The sequence below is a fragment of the Chionomys nivalis genome, chromosome 9 (genome assembly GCF_950005125.1).
Source record: "Chionomys nivalis chromosome 9, mChiNiv1.1, whole genome shotgun sequence".
Taxonomy (NCBI): domain Eukaryota; kingdom Metazoa; phylum Chordata; class Mammalia; order Rodentia; family Cricetidae; genus Chionomys; species Chionomys nivalis.
In genome coordinates, this window is record NC_080094.1 from 81,608,647 (window position 1) to 81,634,918 (window position 26,272).

The following is a 26,272-nucleotide window of genomic DNA, read 5'->3' on the forward strand; positions in this document are numbered from 1 at the left end:
TTTAATCCCAGCACACAGGCAGCAGAAGCACGCAAATGTCTGTGGGTTCAAGGCCAGTCTAATCAAACAGTGAGAGAAACCCTGTTTCAAAAATAAAGTAAACCCTCCAAAAAAATCAAATAATTAAAATTTAGGGTTGATCCTTACTCCAGAGGCCAACACAGAGGTGGTCATCTGGAAGACTTAGGGTGGCAGGGTTCCACGGGCCCTTTGCCCTCTGTCTTCCATTGATGGTGGTACTGGGTAAAGTCATGAAGAGTCACAAAAGCCCACCTGATATTTCTTCTAAGGAATGTAGTCAAAATGCACAAACACACATACATGCACACACACACATGCCCTCTCTCACACAAACACATGCACACACACACTCTCACACGAGCACACGCATGCACTGCCACATGCACACACTCTCACACAAGCACACGCATGCACTGCCACATGCACACACTCTCACACGAGCACACGCATGCACTCTCATACGAGCACATGCACACACACACTCTCACACGAGCACACACACGCACTGCCACATGCACACACTCTCACACGAGCACACGCATGCACTCTCATACGAGCACGTGCACACACATCACTCACACGCACACACACACGCACGCATATGAGCATACATGCACACACGTTCTCTTTCTCCCCCCCCCTACACTTTGTCCTAGCAATTTCACTCACTCCTAGATAAATCTCATGTACATAGAACAACCCATGTACACGGAAGGCACACATAGGAATGTTCACAGTGGCAGGTCCTATAAAATAACTGCAGAGAAGGAGAAAAGAGGCAGGTGGACGGGGGGGGGGATTTAAATGTACATCAATAAAATGGGATGTGATAAATCCATATAGCAGAATATGAATAATATATAGCTGTGGAGGAGAAATTGGTTGGAGCCACATGTCTGCATGATACTTAAGATTTCAGTGTTGAACAAAAGTAGTGTGGTGCGATTTAAGAATTTAGGTGAAGCATAGAAACACACACACACTCTCGAGTGCTCCAGGGTTCACACGATCATGCAGTGATAACAAATCAGAATGCCAGGCCCCGGTCTTCTCGGCATAAGACACCAGAAGGGAAGTCAGCTGTGGTCCTCAAGGTTTACTGAAGTTGGCGGTGCTTCATGGGCACTTGATGCACAATTTCTTTTCTGACTCTTATTAAGGAAAAGAGACAAAGAAAGCAACTGGGCTGCCAACCCCATTGGAAATGATTTATTTACCACTGTAAGACTCTGTGTTCCAAAGTGTGACCAGACATGTGACCACGATGTCTCATGCGTCTTTTTGTGCTTTGATTTGGGACTGCATAATGAACAGGCGGCATGTGACAACAGGAAACACCAAAGGCAGAAACACACCACAGGACTAACGTTCTCCTCCAGAGATCCCCACCTCAGTTCAGTTCAGAGACTGTTGCCCCCCCCCCCCCGGGCCCCGTTCTATCTGAGAGCAGCTCACCCGAACTGCACTCACGGCTGCCCGTTATCCGCTGTCTCCATTAGAGTGATGTACTGTCCACTCCCCGCCCAGGAGTCATCTCTGGGCAGAGTGGGCAGACACATGACGGTCTCGGTGGACAGACACTCAACAGACAGACCTTGGGAGGAGACTCACAGAGGACTGAGGGTAACTCCTAGCTGACCATCAGCAGCCCAGCCTGAAATGGCCTCTCACACTATTTTCTCCTCAGCTTTGGTCTCTTGCTAGAAAGTGGTCCCTGGCAAAGACTTAGGTTCCTTCCCACTGATCCCAACTGTTCACGCAGATTCAGCTGGTTCAGAGACGGCTTCCCAGGCATGGCTAGAAACAAGTTAAGCTGATGTAAAGGTGACTGAAGGTTTTTAATTCACTGGTCTGACATTGGAGTAATTTACAGAGGAGGTTTTGGAGAGGAGCTACCAAGTGCCATCAGTTGAGCAGTGACAACTGTCCTCTGCTTAGATGCCTAGGGGCTTGTCTTCTCAAGCTGGTCTAGCAGGCTCCCATGATATCGGTGCTGTGCTACAGGTGGCCACACCGAGGCGCTGTAGAGCAAGGAAGTAACTGACAACCCGAATTCTGGCTCATAGGTGTCTATGCCTGCAGCCGCTTACATTAAATTCCCAATGAGGGCATCTGTTGGAAATATCAACGAAGGAAGATATTTCCAATCCTGGCTTCTTGTTATTTCCTAGCTAAAGGGACATGTTCCCCAAACTGGAGGGAGGTACATTTTAAGAGGCTGCATTTCCTCTTTAAATTGTTATCCAGCTCCTCATCCACATAGCTGAATGGAATAGGTCAAGCTCGGGGCTGCTTCCTCCTGTAGTATGGGCATACTGAGAGGGACAGCTCTGCCCCACAGAGTCAGCTGCAGGGGGATGACACTGGTGCACGTGACAGCTAACCCTCGGGATGTGGCAGCCACCCCAGAAGATGCCACCAGAGCTTGCCAGGGAAAGGGTTCCCTGGGTATGATAAAAAACAAACAAACAAACAAATAAAACCCACCCTAATTTCTTAAATAAAACAGTCAAAACACACAATTCAGTTCAAGAGTGGGATACAAACAACAAAAGTAGAAAAGGGGAGATTGAGAGTGAGCAGCCTTCTCTTCTTCACGCTGGGCTGGTGGGAGCTCCCAAAGGACAAGCAGGGAAGGCGGTCTAGTAAGCCCCTCCTCTCGATTTCAGAGTCCCCATGCTTGTTCAGGACAGATGCTCTGTGTATTCCACCTAGAGTCTCAATGCGGTGTGACCCCAGTGGCCCAAGGCCCTTGGCCAGCCAGTGCGTCTGAGACAGTTTAGTACAGCTCCCCTTGGCATGGTGACCTCCGACCAGAAAATCATTTTCGTTGCTGCGTCATGACTAAATTTGCTACTGTTGTGAATCGTGATGTAAAGATTTTTGGAGAAAGAGGTTTGCCAAGGGGGTCAGGAGCCACAGGTTGAGAGCTGCTGCTTTAGACTAAAATGAGCAAGGACTGCCCACGGAGTGTACCTGACACGCACCTTTGTCCATAACACAGATGGGCAAGGCACGGCCTTCCGAGTGACCCTCATGTGCCAGTCACACTCATTGCCCTGGTGCCGCTGCTCACTTTTCGGTACTGGACATGTAGGAGAGGATTGAGGTCCTGGCTTCAGCCGGCACGTCTGCATTGTGTGGACAGAGGCAGGAGGAGAGGACTGACCACTGAGCCTGGAGGATGACGGTGACCAAGAAGGACCAGGTTGGTGGCAGGCAGCCGGCTACAGGTGCAGCTGGTGCCACATGGCGATCTGCCGGCGTGGGTTCTTCAACATCTCCTCCCAGTGACTGCGCTCAGAGCCCGAGGCGTGCAGGCCTAGGCTGCAGTGACCCAGCTCACAGCTCGGGCCCCCCTCTCCCTGGCTCAGCACCTCCAGCTCCACACTGGATGCCCGCAGCAGGTCATCCGGTAGCTCAAACATGATCATCTCATTCCACACGGGGTTGATCTTGTGCTTGGCCTTTTTTGTCTGTTTCTTCTTCAGCTTCTGAGCCTGGTGCTTCAAAGTCACCTTGACAGAGACATCTGGGGAAGAGTACAGGAGAAAGAAGATGAGGGGGAGGTGAGCTGCGGGGTTCTGATGGCACCTGGAACAATGCTCTTTTCTGATGTTCCTTACACCTCCCCTGGACCATGTATTTACCCAACAGGTATTAAGTATCTACTAGATGGTCTAGATTTAGGAAGAGAGACAACATTGCCACATCTGTAATTTGCACTAGAATGTGAGAGACCTACCATATAAGTTGAGTATCTTTATCTGTAAAGTATGGGACTATAAACCTTATTGATTTGGGGCATTTTTCAGACTTGGGAAATACTTGAAAATATATTACAAGGAATCTTGGGGATGGGACTCAAGTGTAAGCATAAAATTCATAATGATTCTTTTTTTCCCTTGAACCTAAGGCCCTACACATACTAAGCAAGCATTCTACCTCTGAACAAAATCCCCAGCTTTCTTTTTCTTTTTGATCTAGAGAAGGGTTGCACTATGCCACTCCAACTGGTCTTGAACTTCCTCTGCAGCCCACACAAGCCTGAAACTTGAGATCTTCCTGCCTTTACAGGAGCTGAAATTCCAGGCCTTCACATGCAGCTTATACATACAGCTTGAAGATTCTTTTATACAACATAAAATCAAATGGGTTTTTTGTTTTGTTTTTTAATAGAATTCACCACTAGTGGTCGGGAGAGTTCAGATGTTAACATTTACTGGATTTTGATTTTCAGATTAGAAATCCGTAGCCTGTCACAAAACATATGAGCTGGGTGGGTGGCTCAGACCGAGGCATGTCAGAGGGCCTCTGGGAACCACTTTGGCCATAAGTCCTTTTAAATGACTTGACAAACCAAGTCAGGGACAAAGACTTAGGTGTCCTCCAGTTCGATTTCAAATCAGACCAGAAAAATCATGTCCTCCCCATGCTCATCTTCTTCAGTCTCCAGTCAAGACTTTGTGTCCCTAAGACGGTGGCTGCCTGAGTTCTGGTCACTGGTCTTTTCTCTAAGTTTTACTTAAGGACATGGATTTCCCATGGAGAGGGTGAAAGCGGGTTCTCTGCCCCCAGGTCCCAGGAAATTCATACATCAGCAGGCAAGTTAACACAGCTTAGGACAATTTCTTCTCATTAGTCAAGGTTGCCCAAGCTAATGTGAGAATAATTGTTACTTTGTATTTATTGCTATCGTTAGCACCCCTGGGGTGGTTAGTTTGTTATTTCTACAGAGATATTTCAGAGGCAAAGTGCTCTTCTGTAATGGTCCTGATAGGAGCTATAAAAAAAAAAAAAAAAAAAAAAAGCAAGCCAGAATTGACTGGAAGGGATGAAGGGAGGCATCTACCTCTGACTCAGGGCTACAACACCAACCCTATGGATTTTATTTGCCTGGGACCTGTCAGGAATAGACAGGCAAATCTGTATTGTAACTCTTTATACATAACGATGATTTCTGTTGTTGCTGATAGTTTGCTTTGTGTGTAGGCATGGCCCGGCCCATTCCTGCTGCTAGGAGAGCCTGCTCAGTCCCCATGTGCCCAGGTATCAGAAGGCAACCCGAAACCTATGGGCTTTTATGAAGAGGCTTATGTGGGCATCTTGCTCTAGGCTCCTCAAGCCCCACACTTTACCCCCATAGCCACAAATCAACTGCTGTCACCCATGCTCAGCGTGGCCAAGGCTTGGAGCAGAGAAGAGACTGGGAGCATATGGGAACTCTAGCAGGTATCCGAGAGAATGTAAAGGCACGAGTGTGCACCCTGTGCAGCAGATGCTGAGGGTGACCCCACAGCTGAACACTTACCAGCTTCTTGTTCACCCATCTCCATTTTATGCTGGATTCCACCGCCTTCTGCACGCATCCCAGAGCTGGGACCCCCCACCTGTCTCCCTGCAGTCAAACTTACCCTTGCCCAGAAGATCCTTGGATTGATTGGAGTGGAGGTTCTTGGCTTTAATGAGCACCACCAGGAGGCGGTTGGCAGCTGGGAGGTAGCTGATGGACAGAAGGACCTCCCCGGTCCCTGCGGATGGCTCCTGAAAACAGGAGGTAAGGGATTGCACGTCAGCCTGGCTTCTGACCCATCAACTGAAGCTGAGACTAGAGTCACACTGCCTTCGTACCCCACAGATATTCCAGGATCCATTTGCCTAAGGTTAGTTTGTCTACCACGGCACAAGGTAAGTGGGTCTGGAAGACGGGAGCTGTGTGTCTTGGTCTACTGTATGTTTTCTTTTTCTCTTCTCTCTCTCTCTCTCTCTCTCTCTCTCTCTCTCTCTCTCTCTCTCTCTCTCTGTCTGAGACAGGACTTCACTATGCAGCCCCGACTGGGCCAGAACTCACTATGTACACTAAGTGGCCTCAGATTCACAGAGATTTGCCTGTCTCTCCCTCCAGAGTGCCGAGATTAGGCATGAGCCACCATGATCTGCACATGTTACCTCTTTAACTCCAACTTACAAACAGAAAACAGCCTCCCCTCAGGCTACATTGAGGGCAGGAAGGGTCCTAGGAAACCCGGATTCAGAGTATCAGCGTGGACCCATCAGGCTCCTGGAGGCATAGAATTATCCCCTGCCTTGATTTCACTCATTTTTGAGCATGTGTAGGCATGTGCACATGTGAGTGCTGGTCATCAGATCCCTTGAAGTTGGGGTCACAAGCAGCTCTGAGTCACTCAACATGAGGGCTGGAACTTGGATCCTTGCTAGGCGTGGTAGGCGCTCTCAACTGCCGAGCCATTTCCCCAGTCCCAAGCTGTCCATTTCTTTGTTGGAAAAGGTAACTCCGGCTTTGCGGGCCAACATCACCAATGAAGTGGCTATCCTAATGTTTACAGGATACCAACATCAGCACAAGCCCGAGGGGCAGCAGGGACGGCTGGGCAAGGACCAAATAGCAGCAGTGTAGTTGGAGGAGGCATGAGCCCTAGTCTTGGAAGCTCCCCGGCACTCTGTCTCTGTCCACCCATATGCTGGCTTCCAATGTCGCCCATCAGCCTCCCGCAGGAGTGAGAAATGTTGAAGTGAGTCTTTTGAAGGAACCCTTCCTGCCCTGTGGCCCAGCCTTAGTAGTCAGATTTTGTCCTTTCTTGCTGCACAGTGAGGGGATTCAGGGAGCCCCTTCCCTGCCCAACACTGAGGTCACTGGGGGGTGGTCACAGAACCCTTAACCTCCTTCAGTCACACTGGCATGGGACCCAGCTGTAGTTGGGAAACCTGCTGTGGGTTCTGGGCATACCCTCTGCCTCAGAGCAAGCCTTCCATCCAGGACAAGTGTCTCCATCATGACCGCAATGGTTCATTCTTCTCGGGGACACTTTTGAAATTGTCCTTTGCTCTTGAAGACAGAGCCAATTCACCATTCTGATTGACTTCGGTTTGTTCCTCTGACCCTCCATTTTTGAGTTGTTTCTAATTCTAAGAAATGGGGAAACTGCAGGCCATTACTTCATGTTTGGAACTGAACCCCACAAAGCAGTAGTGACTGTCCTGCAGAGAAGCAAGATAACATCACCCACACCTTCGTCCCCATGACTGCCGGTCCTGCGTCACCTGGGAGCTACTGTCAGGACATCCTAGGAGGTTGCTAGACTTGACACCCTCCTGATGCATTTCAGGGGAACAAGCGTCCTGCTCTGCCCTCTTCGCGATTTTGCTGATTGAACTCCTTGAGGAAGCTGGTGGTCAAGCCTGGTCTGCCGAGGTGCCCAAAGGCAGCCCATGGGCTTGAGGTTCCAGTAGAAGTTTAATCAGATATAGGGTGCTAGTCACATGACAAGCTGATCTGGGAGTTTGGGACTCTCGGGCTGACATGAATGCGGGTCTATTAAACAAAGAACACTGTGCCCATGCAAGCATGTGGCCTGTCCCCTAGACTACAGGTTCATTGCACAGCACCTGACATCAGGCACACACTGGACACAAAATAAAAATTTGCCAGAAAAATTTCAGACATCTCTCTTAATCTTGGCAGTGACCTTGAGAAGGGCACTGAAGTTCTCATTCTCTCTCGGCAGGAAAGCCAAGGGGGCTGGTTACCACTTGGTCAGCAGCTATGACATAGCAAATCTGAGACTCCTATGAAGTCTGCTCTAAGGGAGTCCAAGCCCCAGGTCACTGCTCTGGCTTCCTGGGTGCCGGTCTCCCTAGTGCTCTCATTTTACAGCAGAGGCACTGAGGTCTGGGGACAGGTGCCAAGCACAGAACCAGGGGCAGGGCACCACAGCTGACCTGGGCTGTGTTACAGACGACCACACCTGAGCCTTCTGCTCCTCACAGAGCCAGGGGCAGGGCGCCACAGCTGATCTGGGCTGTGTTACAGATGACCACGCCTGAGCCTTCTGCTCCTCACAGAGCCAGCCTGCATCCTCACATGTGTATGAGTGAAAACCAGGACCAGCCGTGTGGATGTCGGCGTACAAAGGACCTGCAGTGCCACCTAGCCGGGTCCAGATGCTCAAAGCACCACAAACAAAAAGCTAGCCACTTTCTTCTCCATCCTCTTCCTCCTCTCCCCCACCTCCTTTTCTCCTCGATGCTCAATGAATCAATCCAAGCTGCCCTCAGAGTGCGGTGCTCTGTTGTCCCTAGTGACGCACACGCCTGTTTTGGCTAAATGTCTTCCGGCTGGAACTGGGGCATTGTTGCCACCTCTGTTAACCCATGCAAGCCCCAAAAAAGAAAAAAACCATCAGAGGCGCAATAACTGTAGATTCCTTTATCAGTTTCAAATCAGCCTTCATTCTATCTGGATGGGGCTTCCTGACCCGGCCTGCAGCTTGATGCCTCCCCCGACCCTGCCCAGAGGGAAAGAGATTGCCTGGCTGGCTGTGGAGCGGTGACAGCCGCAAGAAGAGTGGTGACATTAAGATGGACGCGCCTGAGGACCGTTGTGGCGTCCTGCCTGGGACACAGTAGGGGTTAAGTGAGGTACTTTTGCAATGAGTGATTACTGTCTTCCGGGGAATGGACAGAAGCAGGCAAGACACACAGGCCTTCTGTCTTGGTGAGGTTCGTTTCAGCCCTTCTGGGGTCATGCCAAAACACCCCTGCCTAGTAGAGGAACTTCTTAAGCTCCAGAAAAGACGAGCTTATCAGTTTAATAGACCTACATGTCTTCTTTCCCGTTAGAGGTGACCTATATGTGACCCCAATTACATATTAATTAGAAAGTAGGCTTTAAGATAACAGGCATCAAAGGGAGGCTGTAGATTCCTATCAATTTTCCAAGCTGAGGGAAAAAAATAACAGAAAAGCAGGGCTCTGAAGAAATGACGACCCAGAGAGAAGCAAGTAAGGAGTGGAGTGCCCTCTGCTTCCTACAGTCCAGACTTACATAGGTGACCCCTGCCTGTCACCTCCTCTGGCAGGTGATGGCAGTTGAGAAAAGTGCCCCGGATGAATCAGAAGAGCACGCCGTTGAGACCGAGCTATGTGCCCTGTCTTGTCTGCTGATGCTGTGTGGACTCCTAGCCATATCAGCCTGAGATCCCCCTGGATACAGACAGGGTGCTCACAGCGTTGCCCTCACCTGCCCGGACTGCAAAGTGACTGCCCGGATGATGCTAACCCCCTGAGCTGAGCCACGGAGAAGGCTACACAGAAATGGTGTCTTTATGAGCAGCTTGACAACTTGTTTTATCCAGAAAGGGTGATGGGCAAGACTTGCAACTTTGTGGGCCTTGCAAGCTGATCAAGGCTGGCCCAGCCTGTGTTCCACGGCTGCATGCAGACCCATGACCCAAGGGCTGTTGTGAAGGCTGTCCAACACAAAACCTTAAACTCACTTAAAACACTCTAAGATTATTTTGTGATTTTTTTTATAAGACTTGATTTCATGGTTCTTGATAGTGACCGTTGTAACAACATCATGTCTCAATGTCAAAAGGTTGGGCACATCTTACTGCTAGAGATCAACTAACTGACAGGTCGTTATCAGAAGTTCTCCAGAGGCTCCTCAGTGGCAGGATCTTGGATGGACACTGAGTCCTTATATGCCATCCCTGCTGTGCCTTGACCCCGTGCCGTCACGGCCTGTGGGGATCATGGCTTGTTCCCCAAGGAGCCTAGCGTTTCAGCAGCCTGCACAGCAGACACCATTTCAGAATAGTATCTGTGCAAACCACTGACTGCACTCTGGTCTTCACAGTGCCAACTCGTGCCCACCAGGCCTTGCAGAGCTCTCCATCAGAGTACGCATAGGCTCGTCTTAGCCATCTGTACCACCTGTCTCAGACGGGCTGCCAGCAGCCAACGGCTGTGCTGAGAGCAGAGGGCTCTGGGTTTCCTTCCACCGCTGCAAGGCAAAGCTTGAGAGGAGCCTAAGAACCATGACTGGATAGCGTGGTAACTGTTGCTGCCCTCACCATGATGCTGCTCCTGGCGGCAGGGGTGTCTTTGGACAGTAAGAGGCACTCCTTGGAATGGATACCAGGAACCCCAAGTTCTGGGCCACAAATCTGTTCCAGCCTCTGATCAAGAGCCCAAGCTGCCTTTTGCCTGAGATAAGAATGTCTCTGCGGCTTGTTTCATCATCTCGGTGTTCTCCCCCTCCCCCCCCAGCCAGTTCTTTCTGGTCGAAAACCCTACCTTTGCTGTGGTCTTCAGCTCACCCCACTGTGCTGCTCCCAGGGGCACAGATGTTCCATCCAGGCCCAGGCAGAGTTCCCCAACCACACTATGGCGGGAGAAGCGGTCACAGGTCCGTAAGGTGAGCCTCAGGGTGGCTGTGGGGAGCTCATCCTCACCCAGGGGCAGGGCTAGGCCCTCCTCCCAGGTCGTGTGCAGCTGCCGTTTCTTCAGGGCCGTCTGTGCCTCCACAGAGCCGGTCTTGACAGCCACGCTTCCTTGGATGTAACAGTCACAACCTCCTTCATGGTCACTGGTGACAGCTGCAGGCAAAGACAGAACAAGACAGACCTGGGACTTCCTGGGGGTTGTGGGGAGTAGATCCCCAGACAGGGCTGCAGAACACAGATAACCTGGGCTGGGGTGACCACTACATTCTGTCACTGTGCAAATGTCTTGTAGGGAAAGTTTTTAAACTAGGACATCATGAGGGATGAATTTTCACTGGATAATCGGGACAAGAGGCACTGTCTAGATCCCCTCTGACCTCAAGATTCAGAAATGTCCCCATTGGTGCCAAGGTCCTGAAGAGCTTTTGTTAGGATAGCTACCAATGCTGTGACTCATTTGTTTCTGTGTTTTAAATATTTCCCACACAGTCACTTGTGATCCGAATCACCGGCCGCTGCCTCGATTCTCCACCTTGATGTTTTCAATGCGTCCCACTGTGGACTGTGTCTGTCAGCTTTCTGACACCATGACAAACATCCGGGAGAATCACCTTATAAAGAACCCAATTATAAGGTGAGAAGGTTTACTTGGACTTGAGGTTTCAGAAACTCTAGCCCCTGATATCAGCAGCTACATTGCTTTGTGAGACAGCATGCCACGGAGGAATCACATGACTGAGCAGAAGAGTTCACGTCATGGCCAGGAAACAAATGAGAGGAGAGAAAGAGGCCAAAGGGCTGGGGAGCAAGTGTTAGCCACATGCCCCTTTTGGGACAGTTAGGAATTCAACTGCAGCACTTGTGTGAATCCCTTAGCAGGCATCTGGCTAGACCAGTTGGCTTTGGTCTTTAACCTTACCAGGAAAGGGGTCTGGGTCTCCCACACTGTGTGCCCACTCTACCACGCCGACCCCTCATAGGAGAGTCCAGAACTCAGTTTTCTAATCTGTAAAATGGTACTTTCCTGAGGCCCAAATGGGCTAAAGTACATGGAAGTGTTTAAACATCTTAAACAACTATAAAGAGGGGAAATTCTCACTCAAGAAAGGAAACCAGAGGCTGAGGGAAAGCTCAGAGGTAGAACACCGATTCAGTATGTTTGAAGCCCTGATTTCTATCCCCAGGACCAAGTTCAACACAAAACTGATAGGTAGTATGTAACAGCTTTGTCAACTAGGCAACAAACCTCCTGGCATTTCCAGGAGGGAGCTTTAGATCCAGAAGACCCACCCTAATTGTGGGGGACACCTCACACTGAGGTCCTAGGCTGAATAAAAAAAGGGAGCCCCAGAGTTCATCTATCTCTGCTTCATGTCTGCAGACACGGTGTGACTAGCTGCCTCAAGATCCAGCTGCCATAACTTCTCCACCATGGGACGCAACAGACAGGTGTCCAGGAACTTGTGAGCCAAATGGCTCCTTCCTCATTCCATTGCTTTTGTCAGGGTATTTCACCACAGCAAGCAGATGAGTAACTGAGGCAAGTTTGGATCCTAAAATGTGCTGCAGAGGCCGTGACTGATGGCGCTCTGTGGAGGTGGGAGCTGGTGGAAGGAGATCGGCCACAGGCATATTCTTGAAGAGGATACCGGACGCTGCCCACCCCCTGCTCCCTTGTGGCTGTGAGGTGGGCAACTTTGCTCAGTGTGTACCCTCTGCCATGGCGCTCTGTCTACTGTGATGCTCAGGTCACCACACACCCAAAGGCAACAATGTTGACCATGGGCTGAATGTAACCTCTGGAATTGCTAGTGTAAAGAGACCTCGCCTCCTTCTACATGCCCGCCCCTTGGGATTTTCACACAGTGATAGAAAGTTGGCTAACATGGAAACAAGAGAAATTAGGAACAGACACACAGCACAGCTGACCCCATCATGAGCCCTCATTTCTTTGTACAGTTTTAGCTTTGTTGTATAGCGGCCCCCAGGACAAACTACCCAATTCTTGGGAAAGTTCTCAGAAATGTTTCTGACTTTTGAAAGACTGTTTCTGCCTGGCACAAACCCCTGTTGAGTGTCAAAGGCATCGCTGGCAGTGGCTGCTAGCTGTTCATCAATCACCTACTTCCCCGTGCTTTAGGCAGCCTGCCTGGCCACAGTTCCGAGGATCCCTTGCAACAAAGTGTGGCCAAGTGATGAGCTGCAGACCCTCCCATCCCATGGACAGGGCACACACGAATCCCTGCTCTCTCTGGCTGCAGACCCTCCCGTCCCATGGACAGGGCACACATGAATCCCTGCTTGCTCCAGCTGCAGACCCTCCCATCCCGCCAACAGGGCACACACGAATCCCAGCCAAACACACAAAATGGCACCTTCCAGGCTAGTCACAAATAGCTCGGCTTTCTTCTGGTCATAGTCCAGGCGAAAGTGGAGTTTGGGAGCCTGGTTCCAGCTAGCAGCCTTCTCTGGGTTCCAGGTTTCCATGACACAGACATCTTCCACCACACCTGGAAGATAGACAGAGCAGCCATGGTCATCATGTTGGGGTTCTGCTTCCCTGGTGGTATCATGTCATCTCTGCCATCTAAGCCCAAAACTGTCTCAAAAGGAGGCTATGGACAAAGCACCTCAAGGGATTGTTGGGGTCCAGTGGTCAATATGTTGGTGCCGTATTTACACTGCCACATAGTAGCTGAATGTCCTTTAGGGGAGGCTCTGTGCTTGGACTGTAGTGAGCTTTCCACAAGGAAAGTGGTCACTGCCTGTTTGGTGGTTCTGGTGGAGGATGGAATTGTGGGCAGATCTCACAGGAATGGACAGGTGGAGATAAAAGCAAAGAATAACTCCAGGGTAGATGCCAGTGGCAAGGATGGAGGCTTTGACTTTAACTTATGTGCAATCAACATTTGCTGCACGCATGGAGGACCTTACATTTAATGGAGAAAGTCCTAAAACCACCAATAAAACTGTCAGTATTGCTGGCTCCACCCCTTTCATGAGCTGGAGTCTAATGTGTGAAAGAATCTAAAAGGAGAATTAAGAAGCCACAGTGGCTGCCACAGACAACACGGTAAGTAACCAGGACCTAACTGCTGATTTTTGGAATGAATCAGAGGGCAGGACTCTAGAGGGTCATTAATGTCCCCCAAGGGCTCATTATTAGATTTCTCCTGCACACCATCCTCCAGGGACCAGACTGACCAAGACACACATGTGTGCAGGATGCTCTTGGCTTCCAAAGCCATCCTGAGGCCATTGCCGCAGACTGGATGAGAAGGCACTTAATGGTACCTAGAGCTCTTGGTGCTCAGGCAGCCTCAGCCTGAGAACCCAGACCCAAACCCCACTCATCTGGCATCTCTGTTCAGGGCAGCATCTGCAAGCTCACTCTGCAGTCGTCTTTGCTGAGTGACCAAGGGACAGTGCCACGTGAGCAGCAAGGATGGACTCCTTCTCTAGACGTGGGGTGCTGAGTACTGTGGTGTGGTAGGAGAGCAGTGGGGCTGAGGGGGTCGAGCACAGTGCATCATGGGGATGTTGGCTGAAGTGGTCAAGGCTGCTAGCTGCCTATGGATCAGGACCAGGCTGCTGCCCTATGAATGGGAAGGAAAAGGAAGAAAGGAGTCCATGTGTGATGTGTGCTGAATTCTTTGCAGCTGGGCACGGCTTCCTTTGGTGGAAGGTTCCATCCTGGTTTCACCCAAGCATCGAGCAATCGGGGCACCCGAGAGAGGCTCTGACTGTGGGAACCACCCCCAAGAATACTCACCCCTGTCAGAGTCTTGCCTGACTTTCCCTCTCAAGACTTCAAACTTGAATCTACTTAAAATGTGGGCGGGAGAGCCTGGATACTGGCCCATTTGCAGCGCAGATTGAGGTGGTTCCTGAAAAGTCAGGCTAATGTGAACGGCTGGCCCCTGTGGCAGGCCATCTCCCACTGGCCAGCAGGAATCCACCTAAGCCCAGGTCACCGTCAAAGCTGCTGCTTCCTGCATTGCCACATGCAGCAAACCCGGACCACAGGACTGGCCACCTTCTTAGTCTTCGGACTGTCTCTCTTAGAATGTTCTGGATTCCTGTGGGTTAAGGCCTGTGTCTCTCAGATCCCCTGCTATTCCTCTGGCTGGCATCATGCCGGCCACCTATGGGTGCTGCCCTCTGAAGGCTGATGCCCATAGGAGAATAGGGACAATAATGCTAGCCATGTGTTTTGATGCTTTGTACTAAGCCCTGCTTCAAGCATTTACTTTACCATTATTTACATACATTTGACAGTGGGATAACATGATCCCACTTTATTAATGAGGATGATATCCCAAAGAGACAGCAAGTCCAAGGGCACACAGCAAGCGTGTAAAACAGCAGAGGATTAAGCATAACTCAGAAGCTTGTGTCTAACCTTGATGTTTTCTATCCCTTATGTAATCACCCAGTAAGATCAGAAGGAGACTTCTCAGTTCTCGCAGGAAGCTGGATGTCAGACAGTGGGGTTCACCTGCTGTACCACACCAGGACTCTGGACAACCTTGGCAGGTCACACACCGTATCAGAAGACACTGGCAAGCCCCTCCCTACCCCCTGTGTTGCCCTCCAGGGCCAGGGATTCCTACCATTCTGAGGAAGGATGAACAGCTCCTCTGTGACCTGCCTCTTGAGGCGACTGTCACTCTGGGCCTGGGGGCTGGCAGGTGCAGCAGACTCCTCTGTGGTCCCCAGAGTGTAGTCTGCATAGTTGATGACTTCTGGGGCTGTCACAGCTGGCCGGGGACCATAGATATCCGGGAATTTCAGAAGAGGTCGGGGCTGGACAGGCTCTGTGGACTTTTCAACGTTGAACTGCAAAGGCGGACACAGCTGGTTAGTTGATGTGAGCAGAAGGGCATGGTGGGGACCATTTCCACCCCAAGGAGAAGTGAGGGCTTGACTGTTTGTAGGAGGCCGGATGGGAGGTCTGTTCCCATTCTACCTCAGATAGCACAGCCTGGGAAGGGGAGATGTCACTTCCAACCACCTTGGGAGGTGTCACACTCAGCCATCCCTGGGTGTCATCATGCTTCTCCATGCACCCTCCTTTGTGCCCGCCCCTCTCTCCTCCATCTCTCCATCCCCTTCCTCTGGCTGAGGTGTGCCAGTGGTTGGTTCTCGCCTACAAAATCCAGACACTCTGTGGTGACCTGCAAGAGCTCGTCCCGCCTGATCCACTGCTCTCTCACACAGCGCAAATCTGCCCACTCCCCTTCTGAGGCCCCAAAGGCCACCTCTGACCCACCCACCCTCCATCTAAACTCTACCCGCCCCTCCTCACCACATCGGGTCTTTAGCTCCCAGCACTGGCCTCCCTGTTATGTTTTAGCTGTTGGTGGCCCAGTGGTGGCCTTAGGGTGTCAGACCCATGAGTGCATCATTAGGTCTTGACTTGCTCCTGATTCAGAGCTGGGCCCTTCGGGCAGGTCACTTTGCCCCTCTATGCTGCTGCTTCAGGTTGTAAAGAGGTAGGTGACACTGTCCTTGGGAGAAATAGCCCAAACAACAGAAGTAAATCGTGAGCCGTCTGACTGAGGAGGAGACATCACTGCTGTCAACTGCAGGTCAAAGGCAGGGCAGCGTGTGAGCCCCAGGCAATTATAGACCGGAAGCTTGACCTTGACCTTGAAGGAGGGAGGTGTGTAGAAGTGGGGAAACTGAGGCTCAGAAGCACTCACAGCCACAGGAAGTCACTAGAGCAGTGGTTCTCAACTTTCCAAGTGCTGCAACCCTTTTAATACAGTTCCTCATGTTGTGGGGACCCCAGCCATAATGTTATTTTTGTTTCTACTTAGTAGCTTTAATTTTGTTACTGTTATGAGTTGTAAATATCTGTGTCTTCTGATGCCTCCTAAAGGGGCTGCGACCCACAGGTTGAGAACCACCACACTAGAAACTTAGACCAGATTTGATACCATTTGCCTGTTGGTATCTGTTGTCATTCGGCCACTGCTAGTGATCAAATGGCAATTGCAGCACCCTGGTCCAGCCTCAGGTGTTCTACCTCAGCCCCACAAAACACCCAGAGACTACCCAGCTATCTTGGACATAGAGCCAGCCTGTCTGCCGCGTATGGGGACCAGAAGTGAGGCTATTTGGGTGACCTGGGGAACATGCTCCTGTTTGATTTGATTTTATTCCAGCTCAATTGTTTTATAGAAGGACTGGGTTTAGTTTGTGGGTTTGATTCTTGGCTGACTGAGCTGTGGTTTTGGTGGGGGGACTCATCACTGGCTCCAGGATTAATGATGTCCTCCATGGGGCCCTTCTCAGAGTCAGGGTCTGCTTTCTAGCCTACCTTAGAGCAAAAAGACAAGCGCCCATCCTGACTCCCCTCCAGCCATGTTTTCACACATATTGCCTGCTTGTCTAGGGCCATCCTCAGCCCTGGGGGTGGGATTGCTTGCTCTGATACTCCTAGCCACTGCATTACCTCTGTGACTTTTCCTAGTCTGGCTTTGGAGTCACCTGTCCTAGGGAAGTCAGCCCGGATACTATGGAAGGCATGTTCTCCAGCAGACAGGATGCATCCCCACTAGGCAGAAATCACATGGTCCTGTCTTGTGACTGCAAGATGAGTCAACAAAGCCAACAGCAGGCACGGAGGGCGGAGGGACAAAGAATCTCTGATGTCAACATAACTTGGTCACCAAGTCCACCCACACTCTGGCCACCTCAGCAAGCTCACTGATGCTGTTCCTACTCTTGGAGCGGGTTTGAGTTATAAATCTTTGCCTTGCAACCCAGAGTATGGCAAACTGTAGACACGCCTCTCAGAGGTCATCAGCCCAGGGTCCACTCGGCCTTGGGCAGGACTCTGTCCCTCGGGAATCTCTCTGTACCCAGTCTACAGTTCCCACACTTATCTGGAGGGCAAACTGACCTTTTGCAAGAATGATTAGTGGCCCAAGCTTGGGAGAAGAGCTTCTGTCAGTAACTCAAGTCTTTAGAACATAAAAGCATCAGTTAGCCACCTTATTCTGCATTTCAGAACCCTGTTTCAGGGCCATTGAGATGGCTCACTGGGTAAAGTCGTTTGCTGCCAAACCTGAAACCTGAGTTCAAGTCTCAGAACCCACATAATGGAAGGAAAGAGTTGACTCCCATGGGCTGTCCTCTGATCTCCACACCTGCGCGGTGGCATTTGTGCCCCCCCGACATACACAAAGAAATAAATAAATGTTAAAAAAACATCTTTCCGTTGCTTGTCGAATAGCTGAAACCTCAGTGCCCAAGTTAAAGAAAAGCGTTTGAGAGCAAACCGAGGGAGCCTGGGAGAGAGGTTTGTGAAGGGAAGAAAAATGTCTGAGAGGAAGGAAATGTTGAGGAAAAGGCCCTGCAGAAATACTTGCACCCAGGTGGAGGTGGTAAAGGCCCTGCAGGCACACCTGCTCCCAGGTGGAGGTGGAGAAGGCCCTGCAGGCACACCTGCTCCCAGGTGTAGGTGGAGAAGACCCTGCAGGCACAGCTGCCCCCAGGTGGAGGTGGAGAAGACCCTGCAGGCACAGCTGCCCCCAGGTGGAGGTGGAAAAGACCCTGCAGGCACAGCTGCTCCCAGGTGAAGGTGGAAAAGACCCTGCAGGCACACCTGCTCCCAGGTGGAGGTGGAAAGGTATCACTCAGAACCACGACTTCTGATCTCCCTGTCCCTGAAGTCCAGGATAGGGACTTGAGATAGTGGGTGCCAGTAAGTCAGGAAAAGTGTTCAGAGAGGCTTCCATTCAGCATATAGGCATGGATGTCTGTCTGTCCATGTGGAGCTAGGCAGGAGAGACACAGATTCAGGACAGATCCCACAGAGGAGGCCCTTGGGAGTCTCAAACCTCACCTGAGCCCCAGTTGTTAGCCTCTGACTCACTGCACCATGGTCAGCTCTGCAGGTACCAGGTTCAGGCTGGGGGTGTGAGGCTGTACCCCCAGTACCTGGGAGCATGCCCAGTCTCATCCAGCTTGACTCCTGCCACTCAAAAGCAACCAGGGTGGGCAATGAGCTGAAACTCCATGTGGAAAGTCAGTGTCAAAAGCCCAAACTACTCCATCTGAAAGCAGGGAAAGGATTTCTATGGCTATTCTCCAAAGAGGAAACACAATGACCACCTAAACCAGGTAGTTTCTGTCAACTTAACACAAACTGGATCATTTGGGCTGAGGGAACCTCAACTTAGAAATTGCCTTCATAAGACTGGCCTGGAGGCAAGTCTGTCAGGAATTTTTCTTGATTAATGGTGGATGTGGGAATGGCCAAACCACTCTGGGTAGTGCCATCCTGGGGCAGGTGATTCTGAGCTACATAAGAAAGCAAGTTGAGCAAGCCTATGGGGAGCCAGCCAGTAATCAACACTCCTCCATAGCTTCTGTTTAAGTTCCTGCCTCCAGGGTCCTGCCTGAAGAACAAGGAGAAGGAGAGAAAGAGAGAGGGGAGGGAAAGGAGAGAGAGAGGGAGGGAAGAAGAAAGGGAAAGAAAGAAAATAGCAGTATATGCATTGAAATACTACTCAGCCTTAAAAGAGAAGAAATTCTGATACTCTACTATCTGCACAAGCCTAGAGAACACCACTATAGCCAAAAGACACTAGCTACTAGACACATCTGAGAGGCTTTGGGTAGTCAGAACACCATGCGGAGGATGCGGAAGGGTGGTACTGCCAAAAGGGGACAGAGGTCCAACTTTACAGAAACCAAATGGTACAGAGATATGGGATGGTGCCCACCATTCTAAGACCATCTCACACCATGGGCTTGCATATGAACACCACACATGGCAGATTTCCTGTCACGTGTATTTAGCACAATCAAGCAAAGTGAGCCTGGTGTGGTAATCAGGCACGATGGTACCCTATGCACTTGTAATCACAACAGCTAGGAGACAGAGGCAGGAGCATTGCCTTGAGTTTGAGGCCAGCCTGGTATACATAATGAGTTCTAGGCCAGCCAGGGCTATGTAGTGAAACTCTGTTTCAAAAAAACCAATACAGCCAGGCGGTGGTGGCACATGCTTTCAATCCTAGCACTCAGGAGGCAGAGGCAGGAGGATCTCTGTGAGTTTGAGGCCAGAACAGCAAAGGCCATACAGAGAAAGCCTATCTCAAAAAAAAAAAAAAAAAAAAAACAAAAGAAAAAAAAAAAAAAAAACGAGCGTATGGGCTGGAGAGATGACTGAGAGGGCAAAATCACTGGCTGCTCTTCCAGAGGTCCTGAACTCCTAGCAACTAACTGCATGGTGGCTCACAACCATTTATAATGAGATCTGGTGCCCTCTTCTGGCCTGTAGGTATATATGCAGACAGACCACTGTGTACATAATAAATAAATAAATAAATTTTTTTCTCCGTGGCTTTTGGTTCCTGTCCTGGAACTAGCTCTTCTAGACCAGGCTAATAAATCATTTTTTAAAAAGATATTTTTAAGAAAACTAAACAAAAAACCAACCCCCAAAACCCCCAAACAACTCAATACATATACACATTCACATACATACAAGCACACACACACATACACACATTCATATATACATGCACATACAAACACACACATATATACACATATATAACATACACATGCATACATTGAAGCTAGCATAGTTGGTCAAACCTTCAACTTTAGCACTCAGGAGGTGAAGGCATGAGGATCACAAGTTGGAGATCAGCCCCACTATATAATAAGGTTCTACAAATAACATCTATAAAAATTTTTTTTGAGAAAATTTGGAACACTGGTAGCTCTTGGGGGTATCCTGAGTCCTAGGCAGGAAGCTGAACATGAATTTCTTTTTCTCTTCCTCTGTTTTCCCTACAGTGTCTTTGGAGCTTTGGAGTTGAAGGTGACCCCTGCAGCCCCAGCTGTCACTCTGGATGCTGAGTGCAGGCTGCTCTGCTGTGTGCCTGCCTGGCCTCCCCCACTCTCCACCTCAGCCCTGCCTTCCTGGCTCTGGTTTCCTAAGGAAGCACGGTCTGGAAGCCTCAGGCTCTGTCTATATCAGCTGTTGCAGGCTGACAGATGGCTTGGGGGCAGGGCAGGAGGACCCGGACCTTCATCTAATGAGCAAATATTGATGGAGCCTCACCTCAGGCCAGGCCTCACCTGAGCCTGAGGGTTCCAGGATTGAAGAGACAGCCGCCCTCCCAGGTGAGGTTGCGTGGGGAAAACAGAAGTTAATTAGGGAGCTAGTGGTCTGTGACAGATGAAGCTCTCAGCAGCCCTGCTGGTTATTAATTTGGGGTTTGTGCTGGGACATCTTTTTTAAAGTAACATTTCAAAGGATTTGAGAGATGGCTCAGTCAGTAAGGACTTAGTATGCAAGCATGGGAACCTGAGTTCAGATCCCTGCTGACTACAGAAATAGCAGGGTATCTGTGACCCTGGCATTCAGGGTGTGGAGAAGATACACAGATTCCCTGGGCTCACTGGCCAGACAGTTTGGTTGAATCAGTAAGCTCCAGACTCAGTGAGACCCTGACTCAAAAAGTATGAGGGAAGGCACCCAGTGTTGACCTCTGGCCTCTACATTCACACGTACACAAGTATACATATACACACATGTACACATGCACACACATGTGCATACCTGCACGTAAGTGTGCATTACCTAATCATCATCTCTCCAGGGGAAGGCTGCCTCCCATACACTAAGTCAGCATGACCTTGCTCTCTTGGGAACCTAATTTGATGGTGGAAGACTAAGGAGAAACTTTGTAATAAATAGACTCTGCTCCCCGCCCTGTTGCCCCAGTTTGGCGGCTAAGCATCCAGTTAGAGAAGGGTCTTAATTTCTCTTCTTTAAACTTAGGCTTCCAGCCTTTTCCACCCCATGGTTCTGCCTGCCTGGGCCCCGCATTGCCCCACGCAACCCCGTGAGCCCTTGAAACCTCCGCACAGGACATTCTGTGAGATCAACGCCCTTCTACTTCCTTTCAAAACCTAGATCAACACTTTAGAGTTTTCCTTTGCTGCCCTCAACTGCTCCCTCCCCCCCAGCCTGCATTCAGAGGACAGGCATATTGGAGGAGCTAACTGGCAGATATCACTCACACAGAGGGATGTGCAATTCACATTCCCAGGTCCCAGGCTCAGGTGGAGTCTAAGAAGCCTTCCAGGCTGCCACTGATGGGAATGATACTTGCACCTTATGGGCGAGTCCACAGGGTCCCAGTGAAAAGAGGTGTGTATTTCAAACTGCTGAGCAGAGCTTCACTTTGAAGAAACAGCTGGTCTTCTGGTCCTGGCGCCAAGCAGTGTTTCCATGGCGACCCTGCAGCAGGCACCACCTCCTCTTCTGTGTATTCCAAGCCTGTGTCCCAAATCCCCTTCTCTCAGTACTCACCTCTTCCTACTCTATTTTCCCTTGGAGGTTATTTTTAAACCCCAAAAAGGTTAGTTTTGGGGGGCTGGGAATGTGGCTCAGTTGGTGGAGTGTTTGTCTAACATGCTTGAAGCCCTGGGTTCATTCAACACTACACAAACCAGTCATGACACATACCTGCGATCCTAATACTTGGGAGGTGGAGGTCAGAGGATCAGGAGTTCATCTTTGCTATATAGTATGTCTGAGGACAGTCTAGGCCAGTGTTTCTCAACTTGTGGGTCATGGCCAATTTGGGGCCACATATCGGATATCCTGTATATTAGATATTTACATTATGATTCATAAGAGTAGTAAAAATTAGTTAGGAAATAGCAATGAAATAATTTTTATGGTTGGGGGTCACATTAGGACGGTTGAGAACCACTGGTCTGGACTTACTGAGACCTTGCCTAGATAGAAAGACAGACACACAGATAGACAGATAGTCCCCTAGCCAGTACCTAACACAACAGACTAGGAGCAGGGTGGGGGTGAGGTAGGTAGCCCTCTGTCTGTCAGTGGCAAGCGTGTGACACAGCTAGAGGGGCAAACCCTGTCTTTGTGCTCAGCCACCATCTGGGCATTTGCTCAGCACTGACTGCATCTCTGGGGAACAAGGATCAGTAGGAACAATCTTTAAGTCAGTGTCCTCACAGGGAGGACAATCTCAGTAGACACCAATCTAGATATTACTAGTACCCAAAGGCAGTTTTGGTTAGAAAGGAAAAGCATTAAGATCATGGCAGGGGGTTACCCAGTGAGGACGTGTCCATAAGAACGTGTCAAGAGAGCCTGCTTAAGCTCAAGTCTGAATAGACAGACAGACAGTCAGACAGATCAGCGTGTGCACCACTCAGCTGTCAGACACAGCTCTAAACATTCTTCCAGGGGATCCAGCATCCTCTTCTGATCTCCACAAGGGCATGAAAGTGTTGGGCAGATATCTATGCAGATGAAACACTCACACATAATACAAAATAAAAATTTAAAACTAAGTAAAAGTAAAAACAACGTAACTACTTTTTCTACTAAGGAGGAAAAGGGGTTCTGTAAAGACTGAAGCTTTCCAAAGCTTCACAGCTTACGAGCAGCTTGGACGGACTTAGAATCTAAATCCCCCCAAAGCCATGCAGCTCAGCATTTGTGTGGCTCCTCGGTGCCATGTCTGGATACCCATTGTCACTGTTGAGAACGGAAGTGCCAAGGTTGGCTCTAGACTTTCCCTTAGGTGTCCCATGTCCCTCCTTCTCACAATCAGCTAGTTGTCTGTTGGTATTTAATGAATTGCCTGGATGTTTGTGCATACCCTCCTTTACTATTTGGGTTCTGTTTACTATTTGGAATCTGACTTTGACATTCCTTGTGCGCCTTAGTGACCTCTGACTCCTGAGCCTTCTCTCCACCAGCCCTTGACCTCCAAAGTTCCCATCTGAACCCTTCTCTCAGCACTGTATTGAGTATGCAGGAACTAAAAGTCTCTCTACTAATCTGAGTCCATTTGTGGTCCAGGAGCTCAGCCAGGCCTGTGAGTGGCTTCTGTAAGCCAGGTGTACACAGGCTTCATACAGCCTGTGAGCCACGTTAACCCTTTGGACACTTTTGTTTCCATATCTTATCTGTGGTGGCCATATTTGGTGTGTGTGTGTGTGTGTGTGTGTGTGTGCATGCGTGTGTATGCATGTGCACGCTCAGGTACACATATGTGTTCAGGCATGTGGATGCTAGAGGACATGCCTTAGCTATTGTTTTTCAGGTGACACATCTAAATTTTGTTCTTTTGAGGAAGAGTCTCACTGGCCTAGAACTCACCAAGTAGCCTGGGCTGGTTTGCAAGCCTGTGTTTGGATCCTCACCACTGGGTTATAAATGTAACCGTGCCTGACTTTTATTACATGGGCCCCATTCTGCTGGTGCCCACAAGACTATACAGGGAATGCACAGTTGACAGACCAGCAGTCTGATCCACTGGAGTGTATATGTACATGTCTGCTTGGAATAACCCGTTTTACAGAGCTGCGGGAACGCTTGTGTTTTGGAAAATTGCTGTCATATCTGTGGAAACCTTGTAAAGCCATGATTCTTCCCTTCAAAATGGGATTCATTCCCAAAACACCTCAGCAGTGTGACTTCTGCACAGGCAACGGAGTGACCTTGCTCCATTCATTCCCCACCACCACGAGGCCTTGGAGCCGTGGCATTCACTCTTGGTTCTAGCAGTCAAATTTTCAGAGTCAACCCCACAGAATTACCCACTAACAGACAACATAGAAATGTCTACAGAAGACAGACACTGAGCAGGAAGGCAGCATGTCCCACCTCTGCTAACAAACAAATCTAAACGTCCTCAAAGCTGGTTATCACCAAAGAGATTAGATGAGGGGAATCGGTGGATGTAGGACTCAGAGATGTTGAGTAACTTTATCTACGATTTGGGATGTCAGGTACTTCCCCTTGGATGCTGGCTCTTTCCTGGGTGGTGTCACCTGTTCCAGAACACAGCTTTGTCAGGTTCTACCTGCCCCTATTTGTGATTTTAATATGCATATTATTATTGTGCTTGCCTGTGAAATTTTCCAACTATTTCTGTAAAAACTAGAAACCTTGTGGAGGTCAGTTCTTATCCTTCTTCTCCTCGCCACTTCTACTTCTTCCCCTTACTCTCCTCCTTTTCTTCTTCTTCTTCTTCTTCTTCTTCTTCTTCTTCTTCTTCTTCTTCTTCTTCTTCTTCTTCTTCTTCTTCTTCTTCTTCTTCCTCTTCTTCCCCTTATTCTTCTTCTTCACACCCTTTTGCTTCACGTTTTCCCCTCACAAAAAATAAAGAACATGCAGAGGCAACATGCTTGAGTTAATTTTTTACCCTCAGATCCTCGCCTGCCATAGACATCCACGTCTGAACCCTGAGGGGTTACTGAGGCTGGTACTCAAGGCCCCCATACTGCTCACTTTCCTTGACATCGAATTTTTCTCCAAAGCAGCCGGAGGAATTGCTGAGTCTATAATCCCTGTGTAATTGATGAAGCCACGGGCCAGAAAAACAGTTTTCAACCCTGCTATTATGCCAATTTATTGAAAATCACATGTTACCGGAACAGGATTGTTTTTACCCATGAAATGATGAGAACATGCAAGATTATCCTTCTCACAGTGCCTGCTGCTCACATCTGCCTGCTCAAAGCTTTCTACATGTTAGAGAAGAAAGTACATTTGCTGAGGCTGCCAAGCAGATAAATCATCCATCAAGGGTGACGTGGGGTGGAAAAAGTGCAGAGAGGTGCAAGTCTCGGGGAACAGCCGTCCTCTTTGCCAGTCATGTGGAAGGCACAGCAGTCTCTTCCCTGGAGGTGTGAGAACAGCCAGGTGGTAAAGGGTGGAGCAAAGAGAGTCCAGTAGGTCAGCCACGCTTGTCTCCTGGCTGTGTATCCACCCAGCATCTGCAGCAAACACGAGCAAGGCCCTGCCCTCAGAGAAGGGACTGAGAGGTTGGAGGGAGAGTCTCCATATTAGGAACAAGGAAGTACTTATGCCATAAGTCAGAGCACAAGGCAGACACGGCTAATCGATCAGAGTTCTTTCTTGCTAGCTCTGGCATCCCTGCACTGTATTGATGGATAAGAGCTGATATGCAGGATGGAAGGGATTTGCTACCCTGGGTACATCTGTATAAAAAGATACTTTTGATAGTTCTGGGGATGGGATCCACGGCCTCATGTGTGTGGGCAAGCCTGCTGAATGTGGCCTTTTATAAGGAATGGTTATTTTTATTTGTGTGTCTGTGTCTGTGTGAGTGTGTGCCATGTGCAAAAGGTGCTTGAGAATGCCGGAAGAGCGTGTTGGACCACCTGGAACTGAAGCCACATGGGTCCTGGGAACTGAACTCAAGTCATCTGCAAGACCAGCAAGCGCTCTTAACTGCTGAGCCATCTCTCCACTTCCCTGAAGGTGGTCTTCAAAGGTCCAACTTCTGGACTGTGTGCTGTTGAAGGCCAAAAGGACAGTTGCACGCCAACAGTGTGGTCAGAAGGAGGAGGACTTCAGCCTAGAATCCGAGGACAATGAATGGTGGAAGAGACCATCTCAATAGTAACGGCAGTAGCCTGGATCCAAAAGGAGCAGGTTCATGACATGGTGAGGGTGCCCAGGAGGAAGGGGAAGCTGGAAAAGAGTGAGCGATCAGGCCAGAAAGGGCCTGGACACTGAACAAAAGGGTCAAAATTCTGTTTTTCAAGCAGTGAGAACATCGGACAATCTGAGATCAGAAAATGGCACGAACAAAACTGATTCCGGTAACTCACACCAGCGGGTGCATGCAAGAACGACAGAAAGAGAAGTGAGAGCTGGAAAAGGGAAATGGTGGGGTGGGGTGGGAGAGGTCTAGGAGGGAGGAATCTGGGACACCAAGACCAAGGTGAAGAAGACCTCCAGGAAGATGGAAAAGGGGTGTGTGTAAGGAGCAGCATTCAGGAGGGGCGCTTCCGGTTTTTTCTTTGTCAACTTTCCAGAGAAATCTATTCAGGAAGGTGCTGCATGGCTATCCACAGTAGGGCTTGAAGAACAGACTGGTTTCTTCCTTGACCCTCCTGTCTAGTCAACAAGGGGTGTCCTATAAGGGCAGATACTGAATAAGGAAGGGGTCGGA

At 49.6% G+C, this 26,272-nt stretch overlaps 1 protein-coding gene across 1 annotated transcript in view; it reads right to left on the bottom strand.

Annotated features, from left to right (window-relative positions):
* Positions 1-1,208: 1,208 nt before the first annotated feature.
* Positions 1,209-26,272, bottom strand: part of Syt13 (synaptotagmin 13) — a 39,213-nt gene continuing 14,149 nt past the window's right edge. Inside the window, exons 2-6 of the mRNA XM_057781575.1 lie at positions 14,882-15,107; positions 12,644-12,778; positions 10,120-10,421; positions 5,436-5,565; positions 1,209-3,553 (exon numbers count right to left, since the gene is read on the bottom strand). Of these exons, the coding sequence (XP_057637558.1) occupies positions 3,249-3,553; positions 5,436-5,565; positions 10,120-10,421; positions 12,644-12,778; positions 14,882-15,107 (1,098 nt within the window). The 3' untranslated portion in view covers positions 1,209-3,248. The remainder of the gene's footprint in view (positions 3,554-5,435; positions 5,566-10,119; positions 10,422-12,643; positions 12,779-14,881; positions 15,108-26,272) is intronic.